At 35.3% G+C, this 25,849-nt stretch overlaps 1 protein-coding gene across 1 annotated transcript in view; it reads right to left on the reverse strand.

The window, feature by feature from the left end:
* The window catches only part of shank3a (SH3 and multiple ankyrin repeat domains 3a), a 476,554-nt gene that overhangs the window by 251,925 nt on the left and 198,780 nt on the right, over window positions 1-25,849 (reverse strand). Inside the window, exon 9 of the mRNA XM_088922585.1 lies at window positions 10,775-10,841. Coding sequence (XP_088778711.1) covers window positions 10,775-10,841 — 67 coding nt within the window. The remainder of the gene's footprint in view (window positions 1-10,774; window positions 10,842-25,849) is intronic.

Raw genomic sequence — 25,849 nt, forward strand, 5'->3', positions numbered from 1 at the left:
TTTTACAAACACAACCTCTTATTGCACACACATTGTGATTCTATTGTAAAACAAATAGAGGAGTTCCAAGGAAAAGTGTCAATATACAAGCTAACCTACAGCATCAGATTGTTTTGCTCCAAAGAAGAGGAACTGATTAGGTATCCTTCCTCAGTCCTCAGACTGTAAATACTCAGAGGAATGACACCTCTCCCACTGCCAAAAGGTAGTGCATTTTCTCTGAGCTAATTAGTCAGACTTTCGAAGCATTCTGTAGAGCCCAGGAAAAAAGGCTATAGAAACATTCAGAGCTATGGTTCTGAAATAATTTGGTAACTTGTTAGAAACTGAACTTTTTACCATTGCAAATACATAAACTACACAAAATAGGAGCTTGGTAAATCATATACAGTATACCCTAATACATAGCACTTGACAATAAGCAAACATGAAAAAACAAAAGGTTATAAAACAATTTAGTCAGTACAAAACAATATAAGATGTAAATACTAGACAAGGTAATTATTCAAATTATTGCATATTACATGAACACCCATAAAAATAAATACTTTTGTATTAAAAAAAGCATTTGTATCTGTGTGCATATTTAGTGTGTCACCAAACTGAACACTTTGTTAATTTCACTGATGTAAATAAGCTTTTGTTCTGGATTTTTGTAACTTCTCATGATGTTCAGATGTTGCATTTTAATAAATTCAATTGTAGATCTTTGGGTTCTATGTTTTCAGGTAGCTACAGTATATGATCCAGTCCAAATATGATGGATTCTAATCCAACTGATGAAATGGTTTGTTTGTTTTGTACCACAAAACAAATTAACAGATTTGAAGAATTTAAATACCGTCCTGACTCCAGGAAAAAAAAAAGTATATAGACTATGATGTGTAACTTAATGTAATACAGTACACATCAACGATTTAAAAATGGTTATTAAAATAATGAGGTAATACAAATGCATAATAATTAAAATTTCCTTGAATTGTATGTATCTGACTTCCACCCAAAATGTATCCCCAAAAATCTTTTATGTATGGCGCTCATCACAACCAATCAGGTTGAGAATTAATAAATGGTTTCTCCAGTTGACAACAGCAAATTGGAGCTCTTGGACCATCCTGGTACTCACCAGGCCCACCTTTTCTTAGTGTGAGAATGCTAATCCTCAGCCTATCAAATTCAAATTCAAAGAGATTTATTGGAATGACCAATGAATTGCAGTGATGCCAGAGCAGATACAATAAACACAGATGTACACATATTTAACACACATTTACAGACATTTACAGTACAAACATATTATTGGACATTTACAGTACATACAGTACATCTTATAAACATTATTGTGAAACAGGCTCATTCTGTGTTTCTCAAGCTGTGACAGGAGATCAAATACTGGGATGCTAGTTCTGTTGAGTTCTACTGAGCTATCCCTAGTAGAATCAGAAGCTGTTTGGATTTTGGCAGGTGTGGGAATTCTGGGATTAGAATTGTTTGTATTTCTCACAGTGCAGCAGAAAGTCATCACTGTCTCTGCTTCTCCCTGCTGCAATTGAAAACACAGCCTGTCCTCTCTGGGCATGCAGGTCTGCCTGTGTCACAAAGTTTCTATGGCTAGACTGTACTAACTGAGCATGAACTTTTTTCAGGACCTGTTTCTTTTTGCTGTCTCTTACCCTGTCGAAAGTGAACGGTATTGTAGACATGTGAGCTTTAATAAATTAACATTGGTTTGGAGCTGGCAAGCAGCTTAGCTGCTCAGCTGTTCTGTACAGTGGAGTGTGCTGAAATCTAAGCAGAAATCCAAAGTTGAACTCAGGCTTTTGGTTTTGCTTGGTTTGTTTTTGAGTATGTTACCTACAAACTGTAAATAAAATAACACTTTCCTTTTGCCTTATGATTCTCTCTGATTGGGATTATGATTTGTTTGTTTTGCCTAAACCTACATATCAATGATCCTATATACTGTACAGTACAATACAACACCCCATTCCAGAGTCTCTTTCTGGAAAAATAATGTATCTTTTTTCTCTCCAGTATTCTCAAAACACTTTTCCTCAAGTTGTTATCTCTCTTGCACACACAGTACTCTCCCTTTTTAATTTGTCACACTTTTTTATCTTTAACACATTAGTTCTTCCTACAGAATGTCTTTTACAACACCAGGCAAAGGAGTATCTATTCTGACTTAGTCTGTAACACCCAGCTTTCTTTCTGTGGTTCTCACAAAATACCCTTTTCCACTAAGCATAAAGGTATGTGGTATGATTTACTCTGTGGTACTGTACCTTGCTAATTTGTTATTGTTCGTTATTTCTTACTTTTACTTGCCCTTTAAGTCTCACTTAGGAAATTCTCTCCCTTTTACTTCTTTCAAACACTGAGGCCACATTTCCATCTGACACCTCCAGTCTGCCCTGCTAAAGCAGGCCATTCTGTTCCTGTTCATCAGGAACTCCCTTCTACACCATTGAACCTGTGAACTCACTTGGTACAGCATATCCTTTGCTGTATCTTCTCAAGCTACCATATGGGTTGCTGAATTCCACAGGCATGTTAGCCAGATCAATATGGCTCTGAGAAGAACTGTCTATGAAGCCCTAGATCCCTCTCCCTCCCAGCTCATCTCTTTTTGTCGTCTTGGATTTTATGAGCAAGGAACAAACTATTCAGCTCTTTCATGAAGTGGCTGGATACGATTCCTGAATTGTTTACTTACTAGCACGCAAACATTCTAGACAGGTTGAATAGGTTCCTCTTGTTCGTAAGATGCAGCCATTCAGAATGCACATTAGAGCTCAGTGCTGTGGTGAACTAGCTGCACTTTGCTTCGCTATGCTGTGGTATAGTTTGAATGTGTGATTTAGTGGCCAAAGACGATCTATAAGTGGCACTTGTGGTGCATTAGATGTTAGTAAAAACATTAACTTCCTTCAACAAAAGCTGTAATAATATTTTATTAAAATAATTTTTAATCCACTTAATATGGAATATTAATATGTAATTACTTAACTAGTAATTACTTAACTTTTCTTTGTAAACATCTGTATTTAATTCTTTAAGTTGGTCATTTGTGGTTATTAAGGAAACATTTTGACATGCTCATTTTGATTACATTTTCGGTAGTGATTGTTTTTACAGTATTTGTAGGAATGAGAGGCTATAAGGTAAGGAAAGCAAAAAATCTTATTATTTTTCAAACAATGACTGAGAACACATTATAACTGAAACTAAAACAAAGAATAAATCAAACAAATTATATGAATTATATGAGAAAAACAATGCAGCTTCAAAATAGTGCGGAATGGATATATACAGTACAGTACTTGAAAACTATCCAGAAGCATGTGAATATTCACAGACCCTGCAGTTACACTCCACCTGTACATTACCATCTGTGTTATTTGGTGTCAGTAAGTAACTTAGTAAGGTTACATTCAGGTTCGACTAATGTGTAGAGATGTGTAGAGATGTTTAGGTTTTGCAGGAGCCTTTAATACTCCAAATAAGGTTTTAAATGGTGAATCAAGAATGTACAAACAGGAGAAAATAAAGTAAATGATTTTAACACATGGTTCCTGAGAGCATCTGTAATTGGCAAGAATTCTAATGCAGCCATACCCGGTTATAATTTAATGGAAATTTTAAGCACTAAAAAGATAAAACATTTTTTTGAAAATACAATAGTAGAACAAAATCTTTAAAAAAACACTAGTTTTAATAGTATTTTGTTTGCATTATTATTTCAGATCTTTTTTATAATTTTATATTTATTATAACTTTTATTATAACAGAACTTGTCAGAATTAACCATGCAATCTAAAAGTAAAAGTTATTTTCAACTGTATTTTGCCATTTAACACTTAAGTAAATCCACAGAGAAACTGGAATACTGAAGTCACATACCCTTTCTTTTGTTTACCAAACCTGGAATATCTTTCCATCTATAATATGAAATATGGATTATATGTGTCTCAGCTCGATAAGAACTTCTGACAGTTTCTTACAACAGCTTATAAAAGATTATAAATATTATAGACAAAAAGGACTTAGTATTGTTTTGTATCCGCCACTGCACTCACAGGTTTGATAACATCCAAGATACTCTGTAAAATTTCACTGTCCTCAGTGTTTGATAAGGGAAGCTTTGATCCTTTCATCAGCCCTAAAGCTGTTCACTAAACATGTCTGTAGGTAGAAGATGTGTTTTTCAGACAAAAAAATAACACTCCTGAAATATCTTTAGAATAATAAACACCAGGAAAAGTTTTTGTTTTCTTGATTTGTATATCACAGTGATATCTCTGTATAGTTACTTATTATAGATACCGTACATAACGTAACTGCAATGCTGGAAGCACTACAATTAGGCAACTTTATCTTAAACATTTTTATTAAATGAAAGTGAATAAAACCATCCCTCAGAATTTATTATTCCTGAGGGACAGCCAAAAAAGCAAAGCCAAAAACAAGCTCCACATCTGAAACATTATGATTCATCTTCTGCAAAGCTGCACCATATGGCTACAGTTTGACTCTCTGCTACTGTTCCTGCACTCAGTAATGCTAAGCAAAAAATGTTTATGTTGCCAATCAGCCAGGCATATTTATTTCTAGTTGATCATAATACTACTTTCTTTAGTCCTGGTCGTGGAGGTCTGGTGTGTCTGGAGGTTTTCTAGTGATCACATTACTTCTAACCTGGAGTCCTTACACTGGCTTCCTGTCAGGTTTTGTGTTGACTTCAAAATCCTCATGCTCACCTATAAGGTTCTGCATGGCTTGGCACTTCAGTACCTGCCGGAGCTACTATTGTCTCACTCCCCATCTCGCAACTTTCACTCTTCCTATCTGTCCTATAAGCCTGTCTACACTCTATAGGTGACAGGGTCTTCTCCTGTTATGCCCTAAAGGTCTGGAACTCTATCCCGAAGGACATCAGAGAGTCACCTTCCCTAAACTCTTTCAGATCTAGACTGAAAACCTTCTTCTTTAGAATGGTCTTTACTTAACTGGTTCTGTTACATACCCCTTTGCTCCTGCCAATTTACCATTGTGTATATCTTCATTGTATTTACTGTGTACAGTATATTCATTGTGTACTGTATATCTTGTGTATTTTGTACTGTTGTTGCTGTTCTGTAAAGTGCTTTGAGAAGCCACCTTTAAAGGCATTATATAAAATGAACTAATTTAGGTTGCTAAGAGCTAAGATGGAATGAAAACAAGAATATACACCAGGCCTTCAGAAACAGAAATGCCTACTTTAAGTCCTAGATGGTTGCACAGTGATTGCCAACAGCAACAACAAAAGAACCACCTGGATTCAGACATTAACTCTAAAACAACCAAGGTGGATATATTAAAACTAGGTTAAAAAATCACAAATAACATTACCCAATAAAAAACATATTTAGAGATTTAACCCTGTTTGCCTGAGGGCCAACCATATAAGGTTTAGCTGTTTTTTCAGATTGATAGCTAAGCTTTGAAGTTACATTTACGCAAAATAAACAATTGATATTATGCTACAGTATCTCTCAAAATCATGTTACTCAGATACACTATGCTATAAAGTTATTGTAAACACATTTACAATGAATTACTGCAAGCAGTCAGAGATTTACTTTTTTATTTCATTGTTGAATGTATCTTTAGAGGCCATTAACATAATTTCCAAAATATTATAATCCACTAATTTCAGTAATAAGTTAGTCTTCCAAAATATGTTCCATGTTTTATTTTTGCCTTCATCTTCATAAGCAATTGGCAATGTACATTGCACATTTTGTCTCTGAAAACATGCTTTTGTTACAAGAAATCATGCATAGCATGAATTATTTCTTGGTTCTGTAACATTGAAAACTGTTTCCTAATAACAAGAAAACACATGGCTCTGAGATACACTAATGCTTTTGTTAGCATGACCCATTTATTAGCCAATAATTCATTACATTATTTCAGTCTGTAAGGAGTTCTAATTTTAAACATTGTTTAAGTTAAAATTATTCTTTGGAACAAATCAATAACCTTAACGGAAGACCATTACAGTGTTAATAAAGAATATTGTACATATAAAGCATCAAGGAATTGTCACATACCGATGTAGCCACACAGAATGCACGGTATTTCTTCCTAAAAAGGCAAAACTCACGTGTTGCATTGCGTTGCTTTGCAGTGTGTAACTCACTGGCCAAAGATATTCGATAGACAGCACTTGTGGTGTATTAGAAGTAAACGATTGCTTCATTTAATTTCTCGATTATAAATGTTTAAATCCACTTAATATGGAATATTAATATGGAATTTTACAACTAAAGGGAAATTTTGGTAGCTTAGCAAAACAATAACAGGAGCTGAACATCATAAACTATATTAATTTAGGAATATAAATATATTACACATACTGTATATGGCTGGTAGTGGTAGCTGAAATTTTAAAAATACACAACAGTATTCCACTTTCTTCATAAACGTTTTATACATCAAAGTCTTTACTGTCACATACTGTGGTTATTTTGGAAACATTTTGATGTGCTTGTTCTGACTATATTTAGTTTATATATTTTAAGAAAGCTATAATGTTTTATCTGTTTCTATGAATACTTCCTGTCATTATTGCAGTAAAAAATGTACTTTTTAGAATCTGCTTAATAGGGAATATTAGTTCGGAATCACATAACTAAAGAAATTAATAACAATATTTGAGGATCTAAATATAATATATTATAGAATATAATATATATAATATAATATATTTATATAGCTTGTAGTATTACCATATTCCACTTTCTTTGTAAACATCTGTATCAGAAAGTATATTTAATGTACTGTAATTGTAAAGTACTACTCTAATACTGCAATAAAAACTAAGACAAAAACTTTGAGTTCATGTTAGAGTTTTACTCAGTGTTACTTAAATTAGTCTAGATTATCTTATTACACAGAACTAGAAATGTAATCATGATTTCACTATCCTGAAATGTATGAACAGAATAACTCACAAGGAAGCAACTCTTAAGCTGAGTCTATGAAGCCCTAGATCCCTCTGAGTTAGTTTGTCTAGGTCTTAAGATATACAGCATTGTACATATTGATCTGATTATCATTTCAAGTGCTTCCTGTTTTCAGAGATTACACTAAATGCAATATTTGGACTTAGAGCAAAAAGTTGGTGGAAATATAACGGATACCCCAAATCCTTCAAAAGGGAAACATCTCAGAAGAAAAGTGTGACTTAACCATATACCAAACCCGGAAGTGAAGTTTAAGTACACACATGTTGATGTTTCATTCTTGAATTATTTACTGTTGAATCACATTCATTCGATGGTATGAAATACCTAAGCTTTGTATTGCAAAAAAACAGAAAATAATTTGTAAATGTAGATTGCATTTTTCAGTGTTCAGATTGTATTTTTCAGATTTCTGTTTTATACACACATTCATCCATTTTCTAACTGCTTTATCCAATACAGTGTCATGGGGGAACCAGAGCATCTTTCTGCAAGCAATGGGTACAAGTCAGAATACACTCTGGACAGGACGCCAGTGTATCGCAGGGAAGACAAACACATACTCTCACTAGGGTCACTTTTCCCAGAAGCCAATTAACCTACTGTACCAGTACAGTATGTCTTAGTAATGCTAAGCACTGCACCAACATGCCACCCAATAAGAAAAATAAACACTTTTCATTTAAAATTTAATAATTAAGAAAAGCAGACATAATATGTAAGGAGTAAATACATTACTCTAAAAGCAGACTGAGCCTAGGTACTGTGGGTATTGTGTGCCACTACTGTACTGTAATTGGTAACTAAGTGACTCGACAGAGTATCTGTCTCTTCTTTTTCTACAACGTGAAATTATACTGAAGTTCAACTGCTCTTGTGAGTGTATTTATGAAGTCATGGATGGTATTTAGTACCAGTAATATTTGATATTTAGAGAATTCAAGGAAGCCTGGGTATTTAAAAAAATTATTATTAGGTAAATCCAGAAAGATAAAGCATCTTGTCTATGACTATTACTGTGCAATATCTTCCTTTGTCCATTTAATTTTTCATGAATTCTGATCTTAGGATGAAAAGGAGAGCTGTGTAAGGAACAAACTCCACAGGAAAAAAGCAGAAGGTAATTCTGCATTCGGTTTATGCAAAACGTCAATCTGTTTTTAGTAATTTTATTCATTTTATCTGGTTAATGTGCTACTAATCACAAGAGCTTTATTCTAGAAATTTTAGAATGGCTTGCCTATTTTTACTTTGCTCCTCTGAATTTCAACATATAGCAATTTATCATTCTATTTTATATACAGTTATGTATTTCTGAGCTCAGACATATTGCAAATGGTTCATTGTTTGTTACATAACAACCATTTTAAGTTGTTATATAAATATAAGGGTTTTAATATTCTCCTGTATGCATCCTCTACACATTTCAGCTTCAATGAAAACTTAAAGCCTGTACACAGCAGAGAAATTAAATATAATTCATGCTGTGTTTATGAGACTGTTTTGACAGAAAACTAGTCTCAGGATGTAAACAGGGGTGGGGGGATTGAATAATTTTCAGAGTAAAATACCTATTATCCTTCCTTATATCACTTACATCAAAATTAAAATTGTTTAAAGAGGACTGGCTTCCTTCGAAACCAAATATGAAATATATAGAGCTCAGCAAAATCTTTCTCTCTAAATTCTCACCCCAAGACAAACGGTCTAGAAATTGCTCTGACAAAAAACTCTAGTTGATGTGCTTTATTGTAAAACTATCCTCTCTTCACACATCTGGTGTGCTTGACTGAAACAGAAATCAGTTTTATTAGGTAAACATTTGCAAAGGACTCTGTTGTAATCAAGCAATCAATTAACCAATCAATCAAAGGTCGCTCACTAACATCTTGATATTTACATTGCATAAGTAAAATATTTTTAAACACACATTCTTTCAAACAGAGTTAAAAATAAGATGATAATTACCAGGGATTATCTGTGGTTCACATTTTAGGGAGACTGAAAAACGAGTTAGAACTTACATCTTGGATTCAAATAGACATATGAAAAATTAGCATTGGCAATTAATTGTATTTCACTTGATTTATTATGCATCAAGATTATTACTGATACTATTAGCATGTTAAACCTTAGTTGAACGTATACTATATGTGTAACATTCAGTATATTACTCCCTATACAGTATGTCTTATGCTGTGGCATTAAATAAGTTTATGATGGTACGGGCCAAGCATACAATAATACTTCTTTGTAATAGAATACTTATTGTATTCTGCTGCATACTTGCAGAGAAAGTGTAAGCTTGCATTCTTGTATTTGCTTGCATACTGTACATAGTTTTTCATGTTCTCAAAAAAATAAAGCATTTCCCTTACAGAATTCATTTGCAAGAAATGTATGGAAAGAGTGGCGGCACAGTGGCTCAGTGGTTAGTATTGCTGCCTTGCTAGGGCCCCCTCGGGTTCAATTCCAGACCTGGTGTGCTATCTGCATGGAGTTTGTTTGTTTGCCTCATATTCTTGTGGGTTTCCTTCCACAGTCCAAAGACATACAGAACTGATAGGTTAGTTTGCTTCTGGAAAAATGGCCCTGGTGTGTGTATCTGTGTCTATGTGTGCTCTGCGATGGACAGGTGTGCAGGTGTATTCTGACTTGCACCCGTTGCTTGCCAGGATAGGCTTCATGTCCCCTGCAACCCTGAATTTGAATAAAGTGATTAGAGAATGGATTGATGGATGGTATGAGAAGAGTGCTGCAACTTTGGCTTCAGTCGTCAGCCATCATGTCCCCTCTATACAGCAAGTTAGGATTATTGTTTTTCGGATCATGAGTTTTCTTTGAGACGTCTGGTATCTCTGGAAGTACAGAAACTAGAGCCTGGCTCATTAAAGACACCTTGACAATATAGTACAAAGCCTTACAATGAGGAAGGTCCACAGAGTCAAAAAAAAACTTAACTCAATTCAGTACTAAATATAGTTTTATAAGTCACATGCAGTATTTCACTGGATCCATTGTGATTATCCAAATGTATTATTTTACATTTGTGAATTCAGCATCAGCCTAGGGTTGGATATATAACCTACCTTTAATTACACAGGAAAATAACTTTAAATTCTAAAAAATTACCAGTGTACTTCCCAAAAGCTTGATGAGTTGATTTTAAATTCCTATGTGGTTGGGTTCCTTGGAAATGCTTACTCACATTGAAGAGATCATCTTTAAATTGATAGCTAATTTTCCCAAGCCACCATGTACTGTATACCAGCAGCCATCTGCTCCAGAAACTTCATGGTCTTTCTCAGGAAGAAAGACCATATCAGAGAGTCGCAGTCTCTAGCTATGTATACATGCAACATTGGGTAGAGAGGGGAGTCAGTGAGGGTTAGGAAGTGTAACCTCACTTGAACAAAAACATCCTAAAAAAATAATTTGAGTTACAAGAAAATGTGCTGATCATTCATATATATTCAGATAATTGTTCTTCACTAGTTCAGTTATTATTACTGGGTGTTTTAGTGGTATTTCAAATAATTTTCTTCATATTTTTCCAGTCACCTAAAGGAAAAATGCATTCCTTCCTGTGGTACAATTTCGAGGTGTGATGTGAACCAATTAAGAGTCACTGCAAGTATGTCCTTCCTTTGTTCCCTGAAATATTTTTAAAATCTTTACTAGTAAGGAAACAAAAGCTTATCTCACTAGACATCTATAACTGGTAGAACAGAGAATTATATTGGATATAACACTGCACTTACCAACATCAGTTTCTTTGTGATTTTTAATAATTTCAGCCAGATCGAAATTCCCAGCAATAATAGCCACCTGAATAAAACACAAACAAAGAATTGGAGGAAAAGTTAGAAGGATGTACATCAATATTGCATTAGCAATCTAGTTATGTGTTTTTTTGTTAGAACAGTTTTGGGATCAAACAGTCTTTTGCTTTATTGCATTGTAATTTGTGCACTATTTGTGTACTAGAGAGTACATCTAACCAACAAGTATGGAACTGAAACTTGTGAAGATACAGTACTGATAAGAGGATGAGCAAACCGGCAGGCTTTGGGAAGTTTGTCAAGTTTAGTTAATAAAATGTACGACATACAGTAAGAGCAGTAGATCAGATTTTTTAAAATAATAATATTAATGCTACAGTTTAAACTGTATTTTAATCATTTGGGTAATATGTTTGCAAGCTCAGCAAAGACAATCGGATACAAAACAAAGAGTGACCTAATAAATGTAATATAGTCTGTAAAATATAATTGAAATTCTAAATTTAGCTGCATTTAGGTTTGTTTGTTTTTTGGGGTGTGTAGAATCTTTTTGGGACGCAAGGAAATGTTCAGCTGAGAAAATCAATGAACTCATTCTTTTTAACCTAAAAAACAGAGAACCTCATGTTTATTTTAGATTTTCTCATCAACATTTCTAAATGCCTCCATAATATGGAAATCACCCGTCTTAATCATGTACTTTACATTATTATTTAACAGTTACCTTAAACAACATTTTGATAACCCTTTTCGTTTAGTGTGTAATTCCACCGTAACTTAAAATAAGATATAACTTTATTGTCCATTTAAAAGGGTGGACTTTTGTCTTTAGTGTCACCATAAAAACTACAAAAACAAATAACACAACATAAAATAAATTTGTTAAAACAAACAATGCTTCCAGACATGCAAGAATACACATATTTCTTTGCCCATATTACACTACAATTATACATAATCTAATCGCTCCATTCTGGAAATAGTCACTTAGCTGTGTTTAACATACCTATTGCACAGGGAACCAAATAATTATTGTATACAGATTTCTTGGCAATACGTGGTTTAAAACACCTCCTTAAAGATGGCAGCTGGAAATGGGAATGAATACTGCAGGTTTGGAGGGGTTGTCAAGGATAAATTGAGCTTTCATTTGAACTGCAATACAATAATCTAATACAACTCTTTCAGCGGTTTCTGTGGTTGACCAATTATTTTACTTACTAAAGAATTCTGGCTAATTTCCCTTTAATCTTTAGTACTCAGGCTACTGTACCAAACTGTGAGACCAAAAATAAGGATGCTTTCTACTACCATTCTATAAACCCTCTTGAAAATGTATTGACTCTCCCGTTTTAGTTTCCTGATAAAAAATAAGAAATAGCCTTCTTAAAAATGCATTTGGTACTGCATTTCTTATGTAAAGTTTAAATGTTCATCTATTACTTTTCTTAAGTATATGAAACACTAATTATCTTTCACAGGCTGCTAAGGGAGAGAGGTTTAAAATCTGATGTATTACTGATGTATCACAAGTAGCCAGTTTTTTGGTTTTATCACATATGATGCATGCTTGACTTAAGAAATGTGTAATGTCTTAGACCATAAGAATATATTTTCATCCCTCCAGGATGTCAAGAATTTTAACAGCTAGAGACCTTCAAAGAGAGGCAATGTTTTTCTATGATTTCAAGTGTACTCAGATAGATAAGTGTCAAAGAAATAACAATTACAGTACATAGAGTTCCTTGATGAACAGGGAAGTTTATGTAAATCTTGTGCAAGCAAAAGCATCCTAAAAGGTTTCATGCTGTTAAAGTACACAGGGAAGAACAAAGAAACATTTATGCAGAAGAATATTTCAATTACATTCACTGAAATTTCCTAACTTGACTGTAGACGGTAATCAAAGCTGAACATTGTGACTGTCACATAGCAAGTCTATGGCTGCTATTCTGTGGCAGATTTTAACAGTTCCTTGTGATTCCAGAAAACTCATTATGCGGCCCAAGTCAAATTGTGCTGACTTCTGCTGATATGATCCACAGGTAAACATCTAATATTTAACATCATTTTGCAGTGTTTCACTGAGGAAAATATTTGAATTTTAAAACCAAGACTACACAACACCTTTATGGTTAATAGTGTAAGTTTGTGTCTAAGATGATAGATTATATTGATCATAAACTTTATCTTTTCTACAAATAAAAGTTAAAGAATGATAAGTACTGTATGACACAATTATTTTACCTTTACTGTACCTCTTTTCCTAGGAGGCATTCTTTATTTTGTGAAGGAATTTTGAAACTAATCTACAGTATACAGGCATTACAAGGATAATCAACTAAGCAAGAATAATATCCGAAAAAATTATGACATGGTTTATTTAGGTCCAAAAATCTGGAAAAATTGTTAAGATGCTAAAGATTTCCTACACCTGTGCATGATGGACATGGAAGAAATATGTTAACACTGGGCATAATAGAGCCAAGGAAACATCAAGAAGATCTCCACAAATCAACAAACATAACTATACTGTACTTCTCACCAATATTTCGCAATTTACAAAAGAAAGAACATCTGAATGCCAAATTGCAAATGGAATGGTTCCAAACTAGAATTTTAGTATCACTAAATGTTGTGTATGTGGAATGCATTATAAAAGTAGGTGTCACGATCACAAACCCCTCCTCTTAAGGGCGCTCCAGCCCTTCTTCATTTGCATCACTCCCGCCACCTGTTCCTTGTTTCTCTCCGGTTCAGTTCGCCTTTATAAGCCAGGCGCGTACCTTACTCGTGGCTCTGCATCTGATTTCCATATCGTGCGAGCCCGGGACCTGGCTCCGTCATGTTTTTAACTTCCTGCTCCTGTCCTTGTTCCCCCCGCCGGTCCCGTCCTGGCACCTGATTTTAATCTCCTGTTTGGACGGATTTCTCAGCCTTGGACCTTTTGCTTTCGTTTTTGGATTTCCCCTTTTGGATTTATTCTGGACTGTTCGCCTTGGCCACACCTCCCCGGATCACTAGCACCATATGGACATGCCCCCCTGTTCATCCCTGTTCCTGCATGACTTTTCCCTAGTGTATTCCTTCCTCACTATTCTGGATTGTGTCGTCCGCATAGGGTCCAAAGAACTGTTCGTTACAGTAGGATTACATGGAAGAGTTGGAAAAATTAAAAAAATAAATTAAAAAACATTGCCTCACATCACTTAAACTGGGCGAAAGAAGAATGAAAACAAATTCTAGGCTGATTAATCCAGTTTTGTAATAACCAGATGCAAGAAACAGCAGTCTAAATGAAGAAAACTAGAGAGCAATGCAAATGAATGTTGACAGTGCAAAACATGGGTTCGGTTATGGGGCTCACAAAACTGAACAACCTGTGAGAATAAACAGAATAGAAATAAATGTAAAAGCAAACATATATGTGGTGGTATCTTTTTCCAGGAAGAAAATACATTACCGCTGAAATACTGTACTGTATGGTAAAGAAATATGACAGTTGTAGTCAACACTGGCAATAGTTACAAATATATATATGGAATGGGCACCTCATAGTCCATATGTGAACACCATGAAAATGAATCATGAAGCAAGATTTTCTGGGATTATATGAAAGTAATATAAAACGGTATGTTTTCTTACTAAAGAAGAACTACAAGAAGTCTGCTCTAATAAAAAGAAATAACTAACACCAGCTTTTCAGTCAACCAAAAGTGTACATGTAAAACACAAAAAAATACAATACATATGGTACACTCGCCCTGCCTGGATCAGCAGGGAGGCACAACGTCCACCTCGCTCTATAATGGAGTGTATAGAAGCTGCAGTGGCCGGTGATCACGCCTCCAGATCTCCGAGGTGCCAACTAATACAGAGCACTCGGATTTGGTGAAATCTCTCAAAGTAGCAGGTGCTCTGAGGCTATTTAAATCCTTTGCTGTCTCTCATTTGCGATCCAGCAATGACAACTCTACCCCACGTTGTGTCCAAGCGTAGGCCTTCTTGTTCCTCATTTCCAGTTTTCTAGGGCTCCGCCTGGGAGCTCTGCCAACCGCTGAGAGAGGGGATCCAACCTCAACAGATGTCTCCAATGACTCAGTCCGGACGGAATCCGGTTCAGTCCTCTTCCAGCCGCTTCCCAGGAGGAGACCACACTAACGGCACACACCTGGCCTAATCTGTGGAGGAGACCCCCCCCGAGGACATGTGACTTGAAGCTGTCGGGTCCTGGTGCCTTCCGGTCCGATTGCCTCGAACTGGAGTTTCGTGCCCAGTCCGGAAGTGGACCCCTCTCTGCTGAGATGCCTACTGGATTAAGCACAGCTCTGGACTTTGGTGGCTCATCCCTGTCCTACACTCTCGAGTCCCTGTTTTTGCTCTGCTCTCGGTCCACCTGTCTGCACCCCAGGTTACTCCAGCTGGATTTCCAGCATCCCCTGTGGCCCCCATTTCCCAGGAGCCCAGCTGCAGGAATCCAATCCGAAGTTGATAAGAATGACACCGCAGTGGTGCTTGCTCCTAGAGTCTGTTCGGCGGACTTCAGTGGACAGTTTCGCTTCAGGCTGGCGCTGTGTTGTGTCAAGCCTGTTCTCTCCATCCAAGGTGAAGTGACCTGGCCGCTCCCTCTGGACTGTCGTGCCCTAGCTCTTGGGTCTGTAACACCTACAGTGCCGCCTCATTTTTTGGAGGGTGGCGCTGGTTGTAATATATACTGTACAATATATACTGTTCATAATATACCTTTCCACCTTTTCAGACACAAGAATGTTGTAAATAGTGAAAAAGAAAAGACAAAAAAAGGATGAAGAACTAAAAAAAGAAGAACGTACAGGTAAAAAAAATATTATGTAAGTAATATTTAGTTACCTTAGACTTCATTGCATTACCACAGCCTCACGTTCATTTTGGAAAAAATAGTGGCAGTAAAAAACTAAATTGCATTATATCCAATTTACAGTCTTAAAACAAGCATTATAGCGGGGCGGTCTGTACTCCTTCTCAGTGAATAGTTTCTGGCAAGACTCAAACTGCCATCAAATGACCCCTTTCTGAATTTGATGATGGTCTTAGCTGGAAGGTGGAAAATTTGATTTCAGTTGCAACTTAGTTTAGAAGTTTAGAAAGCTAAGTACTTAAGAAGGAAAGTGATAATAAATATACTATTTTATTTCACAATGAAGATCATACAGTAGCTTCAACTTGGCAATACAGTACAGGGCCATCTGGTATTAAACTATTTTGTTATGTGTTTATGCAAAGCAATTGCCAACTTTTTAAATAATTCTAGGGTTTTCAGAGATTTTGTCACAAAAATGGAATGTTGAGCTTTTTTTTCTTAAATTATGTGTTGGTGCTCATTATAATCTGCATATTCCACTCTTATGCAGAACGATACTGTACATACAGTATATATATATTGCAGGCTTTACAGACATGTACAGTATCTAAATAGAATACTTAAAATTGTTCTATCAGATATATGGTAATTTACAACTAAATTTACAATTTACATTTTTCACATGATCGTTTCCTGGGTTCTGTGCTCAGTTGTACTTCCAGTTTCATCACCCAGTGAATTTCTAGACAGAGCAGAATGCCCTTCATTTCCTCTGTAATTGCTTCTCTTTCTCTGTAACATATTGCAGTGCACTGTTGCTGTTTTCCAGTTCTGTTTCCTTTTGTAAAAACACTTTTCCTTGAACTGTTCAAGTGTTACTAATGCCTTTAAAGATAAGCACCTTTTTTTACAGTGACACCACCCTCAGCTAGCATATTTTCCTGTGACAATATACTGTACATTAAAAATCAAAATCAAAATGGTCTTTTACATCCTACTGTTATTCCTTATCATTTTTTTATATTGTAGCTTTCATACACAATGCATCACAACACTGACTTTCCAAGACACTCACTTTGATGCTAAACATTAAAAAGGATGCTTCAAAACAAACCTGCATGAAGTGAAAAGCCTTCACTGGGGAGAATCAGAATGTTTGACCCTATCTATCTGACTATCTGAGCAAATAAAAATAGTATCTTCTGATAGTAAGCACCATCAAAATTCACAATAAGTTGTATAAGAATACTAAATACTAGAACTCTAGAATACTAAATTTATATTAGAAAACAGAACAGATTATACAGAAATATAATTAGGGTACCCTATGTTTCCTAAAAAATATAGCAAAATATAAATACAGAACATTTCTATTAACTATAATTAGGTATTATTAGAAATGTTTATCTTAACTGTTAGGAAGTAATATAATTTCTGTCTATATATATATCGGTGAGTTGTTTAAATGTGCATAATACTGTATGTATGCTGCATTATAATATACTGTTTTCGCTAAGGCAAAATTATTTTTAATCACATAATTAAATATAACTACAGTAAATGTAAAGTAAGATACGAATGTCTTTACAGCAGATCTTCTATACTTCTGTGTTTATTATCTATTATTTATTTTAATATTCAATGGTGTAACACAAATATATATTTACATTACTAAAAGGACTAAAGTGAGATCTGAATCTAGACCACAGAAAGAAAATAAACAAGAAGGAGATGACTTACATCTAAACAATATCACAGGCATTCATTAAAAAAAATGGCAGAACATAGACATGTGATTCAGGAAACGAAAGCGAGATGACAGACTAAGAAATTAAGTCTGCTCTGTAGATCCAGTAAAAAGAAAGACTATCCACAAAAGATTGGAGTTCCTGGAGAGGGACCCATGACCACAATCATACTTCTGGAGGGGGCTTATTCAATGTCAAAATTCAAAGTATCGTGCGTGAAGCTCCTGAGACACATTGCCACAAGAGTTGGGATCTTTCACAATAAGCTGATTTAAGCACATTTGAGCATGGAGTTTACTGAAAGAGACAGCCAAAGCAATTGAAAGGGTTAGCATTTACTGTAGGTTCTGGGGTGGTTTATAATAGGAAATGAAAACTGATTCTCATTAAATTGAAGATGTTTTATGCACAGAAATAGTGGTTTCCTAATCTGCTTGCAGCTGATTTTATCTACTACTGAACATTTTTTTTTTCTCAGTGATGCCGTGACACTGATGACAGAAAATTAAATTTGACTTGCAGCACAAAAACGAAACTAATTAGACATCTGGCAAAAGCTGCTATTTAGCAAACAGAAGCCAAAGGGTGGGAACATAATTAGCGTATGAAAAAAAGTGAGAAATATTGTAGCAATTAAATAAAAGTTGGCAAACACAATCCTTGTGTCTTAATGTGTTTTAATCATATTAACGCATGACACAGTGCAAATCCAATCTTCAAACCTGAGAAATTTCTGGCTACATATTTCCCTACTTTTATATTGTACATACTGTAGGCTTGCAATGTTCTGTTTGTTTTGTTCTGAATTTTACAGGCATACATGAGAAGAGTGTATTTCCAGTTACAGTAATAGCTTTGTGGTGGTGGGCAGATAACTGCCAGTATAACTTTATTATTAGTTACAGATTTTTAAAATTATATTTTGAAACATCAAGGCAATTGAAAGCTACTTATAGGCTCAATAGCTGGACCTGATGTTTTTCAAGACTCTATTATACAAATGCATACCTGCATCTTAATTTTTCCCCATTATTAATATATTACAGAGACACAATCCTTTGGCTCTTGTATTAATTTAAAAAAATGGCTCTAGGGTGACAGTTACAGTACATAATTTTTTTATTATCCTTTAACAGTACTAGTGGTAATTTGGGAGAATGACTCCTTTTCTAATCTTGCTGTGAAATATGGAAAAATAATATTTTGTTCAAAAGATTATAACATGCAATAATACAAATAGAATGGATGATTTTGCAATAAAATATACCTGTATCCTATACATTTTTAGCTATAAATCATCTGCTCATTCAGGGTGAATTAGCAGTTCCTTTTTGGTCTTTGTGATAAACATACATAGCATATTTGGCAAATTTTTCAGATGAGCAGCTGGAATGGTACATCCTTATATTTACTGTGTACTGTAGGCGGTGGGATGGGATTATCTGACTCAGTGCTGGAAATGTCATTTCTACTCAAAGAATGAAGGCTTTCTGAGCCATACAACAGAAGCGCCTGTTTATACAGTGTAGCTTTCATTTCAGTGCATCTCATCTGGGGAGTTCACCCCATACTGAAACACAAAGCAAATGTAGAAGTTTTTCCACAATTATTAGAGAAGTATTGACAAAATGTTATTGTTCTAAAAAGGATTTTTGCCTCACAATAGGGCACAATAGTAAAAAAAAATTCTTGTTTTTTGTCACAGTGTATGCTGATACATTTATACATTTATGATACATGATACATTTATGCCATTTTATCTTCAGGCTAGGAGCTTTTGTAATTTACAAAATTGACAAAAACAGTATTTTGAGAGCTTTTTCTTCTTCTTTTTAATATACTGTATTCCAAACAAATTGTTGGTTTTCCCAGTAATAACACAGAAGAAGACATCTATATCATATATCCAGTATGTGAACAATCTGACTTTTGTTAATAAATATGCAAGTAATAAAAGCTAAAGTAGTAGTTAATTGTAATTTTCATGCTGTTACAACATTACACATGTTATAAAGAATTTATAAATGGATTTTTCTGCTCTAAAGTGTTACTTTTGAAAGACACGGAAAGAGAGTGGGACCATACTTGTTCTTTTAGTACTTTCAGTGCGAGATCTAACAAACCTACATCCACAGATAACTCAGAAATGAATAGCTAACTATACTGACCAAAAATATTTTAAATTTGTTTTTAATCAGTTTGTGGGGAATAAAAACATTTCCTTCTTTATGCCATTGCTATTTACGTCATTTACAGTACAATTCTTCTGCTCATACTTGTGCACTAAAGGTACAGTACAGTAATTATCACATTTTGATGAATTAGCATTTCTTCAATAGACAAACGCTTATACTACTTGCCTGATGGTAAAGGATATTTCTCTTTCTTTAAGGTGTCAAGCTCTCATGCCTTGTGCATAAATAAATTAATTTTGTAATATGGATTTGGTTCAATGTCACTTTCATAATAACTTGAAGTGTACTGTATCTATTAAAACAGAATATCTGAAAACAGAGAAAATATTTTTGTCTTTCTTAGTATTTGGGCCTACCATAGAGGTATATGTCTTTATAGTCTGTGCTTATTTTCTAATACCACTTGGTGCAGTAAAAGTATAGTACAGTACATTTTTAAACAACACAAAAATATAAGTGATGTTATTGTATATAACATGTCTTTAGTGTTTCAGTGTTTGTGAGCTTGACCTCCTGTTAGCTTTGCAGTGAACAACTGCCCCTCATATTTGTGCTGTTTTTTCTGCTGAGCAACGGCATCACATGGATATTGACGTCATGGATATTGAGGCCATAGTCCAGAGGATTGGGGCAGCCATCATAGAGCAGCACCCAGACAGCCTGACCAGAACGGGGGTGGGCAATGCAGTAGTGCACCAGCAGCACCATGAGCACCAGGTCGGGGTCTGGAGCATTCATCAGTCGCACCTCCAGGTAGACTGGGTTCCCCAGCAGGAGCCGGAGGGGCCGGTGGTACTGAGGGTAGAACCTGGAGTAGCTCTCGTCTGTAGTTCAATAAGTCAATACCATGACAGGTATTTATTATGCATACAGTAAATTGAGTGGTCACACTTATCTGGAACAGGGTTTCTCACCCAAGAAGTATGAATTCTATCAGGTAAGCACAGCTTGATTCAAGCAACAACATATGAGTATCACACATCATGAACGTGACAGTGATGGTTAAACAATGAATAAATAAAATAACAATAGTGAAAGGATTTCAAGATATTTTTAATAAAAAGAATGACATAAAATTAAGATTAATTAGTTATTAATAAATGCTAAGAAGCAATGGTGTTTTACAAACTATCTCAGCCATTAGGCAAAACAGAATTTATTCTGAAATATCCAATGGCAGCCAACATGGTAGCACAGTGATTAGCTTTGCCGCCTTGCAGAGCTGGGGCCCTAGTTTCAAATCCTGAGATTGCTTGTACAGTATGTTCTCCTTGTGTTCATGTGGGTTTACTCTGGGTGCTCTGGTGCCCTCACACAATCCAAAGATGTACAAACAGGTTAATTGACACCTGGGAAAACTGGCCCTGGTGTGATTGTGAGTGTGAGTGTAGGCTCTGGTTCCCCCACAATGCTGAGTTGGATGAAGTGGTTATATAATGAATGGATATCCTATGACTACATTTCCCTTAATTATCTTCTAATTAAGTAGAATAAAGAGATATTTAATTTTGATGTGGCACGTACTGTAGCTCAGAAATGTGAAGAACCCAGTTATGTCCCAGGTATGTTATTGAGAATTACATTATGAAATATGTGAAAAGAGATATTTGTGACCCATACTTTCCAAAATCAGACACCAGCTCTTAGAACTGACCTCAAAGGTCCTATTTGACCTGGTTGCCTACTTGAACTTGAACTTTATTGCCATATGTAACCGGTACTGGTACAATGGAATTCTTACTTACAGAAAGTCTCTCGATTGTAAGAAAACTGTAAAAATCAAAACAAAGTGAAAACAGTGCATCAAGACAATATACAAACAGTAGACAATGTACAAGTAAACATGTAGACAGTTTGAATGTAAACAATACAGACGTGTAAACAATGACTGGAGATGTGCAATAAATAAGAAATCATAATGAGGTAGATGGTGACGGTGTAGGTGTGGTCCGAGGGGAATGGCTAAATGTGTTCGCCAATCTCACTGCTTGTGGATAGAAGCTATTGAAGAATCTAGTGGTAAGTGTCCGTATGCTCTTATATCTCTTGCCTGAGGGCAGTGGGGTGAAGAGCTCATGCCCGGGGTGGTGACTGTCCTCTGTGATGGCCAGAATTCTACCACGGCAGCGGTCCTCATAGAGCTGTTTAATCTCGGTGAGACCGCAGCCGATGATCTTCTGGGCCATATTGACCATTCTCTGCAGTGCCTTTCTTTCTCGCAAAGAGGTGTTGCCATACCACACGGTGATCCCGTTGGTGAGGATGCTCTCGATGGTGCAGCGGCAGAAGTTCACCAACACATGTATTGGCATCCCCCATCGCTTGAGGCACCTCAAGAAATAAAGGCGCTGCTGAGCCTTCTTCATGATAGAGTCAGTGTTCACAGTCCAGGTTAGATCTTTAGAGATGTGAATTCCCAAAAACCTAAAGCTGGTGACTGTTTCCACTTCCGTTCCATCAATACTGAGTGGGCTGTGAGTGTGTGGCCTGTGTCTCCGAAAGTCCACTATTAGCTCTTTCGTTTTCTTTATGTTCAAGAAGCTGACTGGAAGCTGACAATGTGTTATACAGTATATTACACATGAGGAAAGGGAACTATGGAAGTTTTGTTTGATTTTTCTCGTAAAAATTACATGTGAGCAAACAACTTAAATCTGGTCACAAAAATATGGATGACATGATGAATGAGCTAAAATAAGAGAACAAAAGTTTTCCTGTCTGTGACTTTTGGGAATCAATGGATAATAACCTGCTCAACTAGTTTGGGATTTCTGAGACTTTATGCAGCATAGACTCAGCATAACAGTCTTTTCTGAGAGTCCCTTGACCATATGTTTTTGAAATTCCTCGTTGTCCTAATGTTCAAGAAACTGTTAAACTAAAGGAATAAATCAAGCTTATAATATCAAATGAGATTTCAAAAAGAATGAATGCCCTTGAGGCTTGTAAAAAATTGTTTAAGTTAACAAGACAGACGTGGTACTTCATGCTGTCAGCGTAGCGGTTCAAGTGACAGGTTGAGAGGCATGAATTGCTGACCTTGGTGTTTTTCATTACTGTTTCTCCTGGCTTTGATCATCATGTACTGTATAATGATTACAATGCTCTTATCTGTCCATCAAGGCTCCCTAATCACTAACAAGCAAAACCTACATCGATCGACAAATCGATACATTTTAATGAATCCTCTGCATGTTATTGTTATGAAGTCATGCAGTGATTAATATTATTGTACTAGTAATGTGTACATTAATTAATATTACCAGAGTTCTAGAGGTTGTAGTAGTAGGGATAATACCAATCATCATCACAGGTCTTGTCCTCATTCTCTAACCTTTACCTCACATTAGAAAAAGTAAAAGCCTCTAATGTGGTTCAACCAATGACAGCCTCTGCTTGGATTTCAGGTAGAAGCCTTATATTCTTTAAATACCTTGTCACAATTATTAAAACTGTCCAGGAATCGGTTTCTATAAGCTGTGTTGCGCAGTTGGTCAAGCTTGGCCAGGGTTTGGCAGTATTGAAATCAGGCAAGATTCCTGCTGTTAGGATCCCAATGAAAAACTTGTCAAACCCAAAACTTTAAGTGGCAGTGAGCTGGCAGTGCGATCAGTGTGTCTGTGTGCTGTATGTACTGCATCTGATTGTTAGCTTTACTGTTCACAGATGACAATGCCTCTTTGAGCTTGTATATGGGTCCTGTCCCTGTCACTTTCTCCAAGGCAGAGTGCTGATCTGATCAGGAACTCACAAATACAAACCAGAAGTCAAAATTGTTTTAAGAACACAGCATCCTGATGCACGTGAAAGGCAAAACTATCCAGTAAGTACATTAAAAAAAACCTAATCTATAAACTTTGCATTACAGACAGAACCATGCAGGGTTACAGTGGCTCTTTAAAAGTCACTTTGAATGATGAATACAGTATGAAAATGAATTAACTTTTGCCATATCATTAAGCTATAGTGTTCGCCATAAGACACAAATATGATATGTTACAATACAGAAGACCCTAATACCAGTGAAACCGTTGCCCGCGGCTGCATATTTTGGCTTTATATACTGTATATACAAAAGAGGAATGAGAAATCATAAGATGGCTCAATATTATATATATATATAGCATGATTATGATTGTAATTAATACTCATAATCATGATATATATACTGTACGTATATGTTTACCTCTTGTATAGTACTGTATATGTATCGGGATAGTAAAGTCTAAACTGAGAATTCACTATAAGCTCAAATATTAGCATCATTCTCTAGTATTAGATTATGCCATACTATACCACTGTATAGAAAATATAATACTATAATATTTTAATTTTAATAAAATCATTTTAGTTATGTTTATTTCGAAGAAAATGCTTCCATACTTATTAGACAATGCTTCACCATTCAGATTGGATTGGCCAATTCTATCTCCAAATTTAAATCTCATTCAGCATGCATTTTAAAAGGTAAAATTTTAGAGGTGAGAACTTAAAACAACTAGAACAAAAGCTTTGCAAAGCCTGTCAAATGATGACTGACCCAAACCCTTCCAGGTTATGTGGCAACAGCTGGCAACAGTCAGCTAATGACATAACCCAAACTGGATCCAGTGATGTAATATAGGGCTTCATCTGGACACCTAAGCATGTCCACTAGTTGAAACAAATTTAAGACCCAAAAAATGAATGATTTGAGGCAGTCTTTTGGTATTCAGGTCTGTCAATTTCTTGTATACAAGTTTCACTTTCACAATGGACAACATTATAGAATATGTAAACATATGTAAACCACAAAAAGGATAAAAACATCGGTACAATGATATAGAAGTGATATTTACATTTTAAAGTGTGGAGCAAAGGAGGTTTAATCATTCACACTTAAATACTAAGTGTTACTTTTTACAGAGCAAGTATTTTTTCATGAGCCAGATGGTACTGAGCTGCAGGTCATGATATAATAATCTCTTACAACTTGCATTGACTTCTTTCCAGATGTTGAGCTTTCTCTGAATGGATGCAATAAGACATAACCCTGCAGGGAAAGAGGCCCATAGTGTCCACCACTAATAAAAGATTATATTATTTTTTCTTCAGCCATCTCTCAGTTATTCCTTACGATAATTAACACAAACCTTTTTTTAACTTGTTATTGAATCTCTCAATATCTTTCTTTTCGTGCCTTGTAGGATTTCTCAAAACTAACTTTAATGTGGATCATATCAGTAAATGGTTTCACCTTGTACACAGTACAATGAGCATAAAATGAATACTGAAAAGAGAATTAATTTGTTGTTATTTGCATTGAATATCAAGGCTGAATTTGACAGTTTTTGTTTGTTGTTTTAAGATCACTGAAATCTAAATTTAAATTATAACATTTGATTTGTCTTTTTATGCAGTGATAATTTGTTATAATTATCTATGATGACCCATTAAACTTAAACTAAAATGTTGTCTTTGGTGCAGAATACCAGGTTAAGGATGGGCCTGTTTTTATGGCAGGTGTTTACCGGTGACAATTGTGGGTGGTAATTATAAGGAGCCTTGTTAAGAAATGAGAACTACTGTATAGCTTTATAAACCCTTACCATAGTAAATCCTTTTATTATAGACAATGTAATAATGGAGCACAACAAAGTATAGAGAGAACACAGGGAGATTAATTAATGCAAAGAAATGTTAAAAAAGAACAGTAAAAATAAACTATAGCAAAATTATAAGAAAACAAAAGAACTACATTTCAATTTTAAAATCTTATTTTTAGAAGAGAAAAATACTACACATAATGTAAAAAGTACCTATTCTACTGTATATTGTGTGTCTGTAACTCTATATGAAGCTATATACTGTACATATTATGTGAACATCAACAACATAAAATGTAATTAGGTTTATGTAAAATGATTTCACTTCTCACATAGTAGTCATTGATTTTCATTGTCCCTCATCTACAGTATACTGAGATGACACACAAATTAGCTGAGTGGCAGATGTACTAGTCTGATGCCAGGGGTTGTCCTCTGCTGCTTCCTTCAATACTGGCTGTGATATACCGAAAAACATGATTGTACCCCATTTCATGCTTGCGAATTATGAAATATAGCATTTTATGGAAGAATCCATCCATCAACTTTATCACATTTCACAATACAGAAAAACCTATTTCGTGAGAACATACTGGTATTATTTAGTACATTACCATTCTTTGCACAGCTATGGTCTACATTGATTTCAAATAATTCATCAACAACTTGATGCATCATCACTTACC

Source organism: Atractosteus spatula, chromosome 8, assembly GCF_055471065.1.
Source record: "Atractosteus spatula isolate fAtrSpa1 chromosome 8, fAtrSpa1.hap1, whole genome shotgun sequence".
NCBI lineage: Eukaryota > Metazoa > Chordata > Actinopteri > Semionotiformes > Lepisosteidae > Atractosteus > Atractosteus spatula.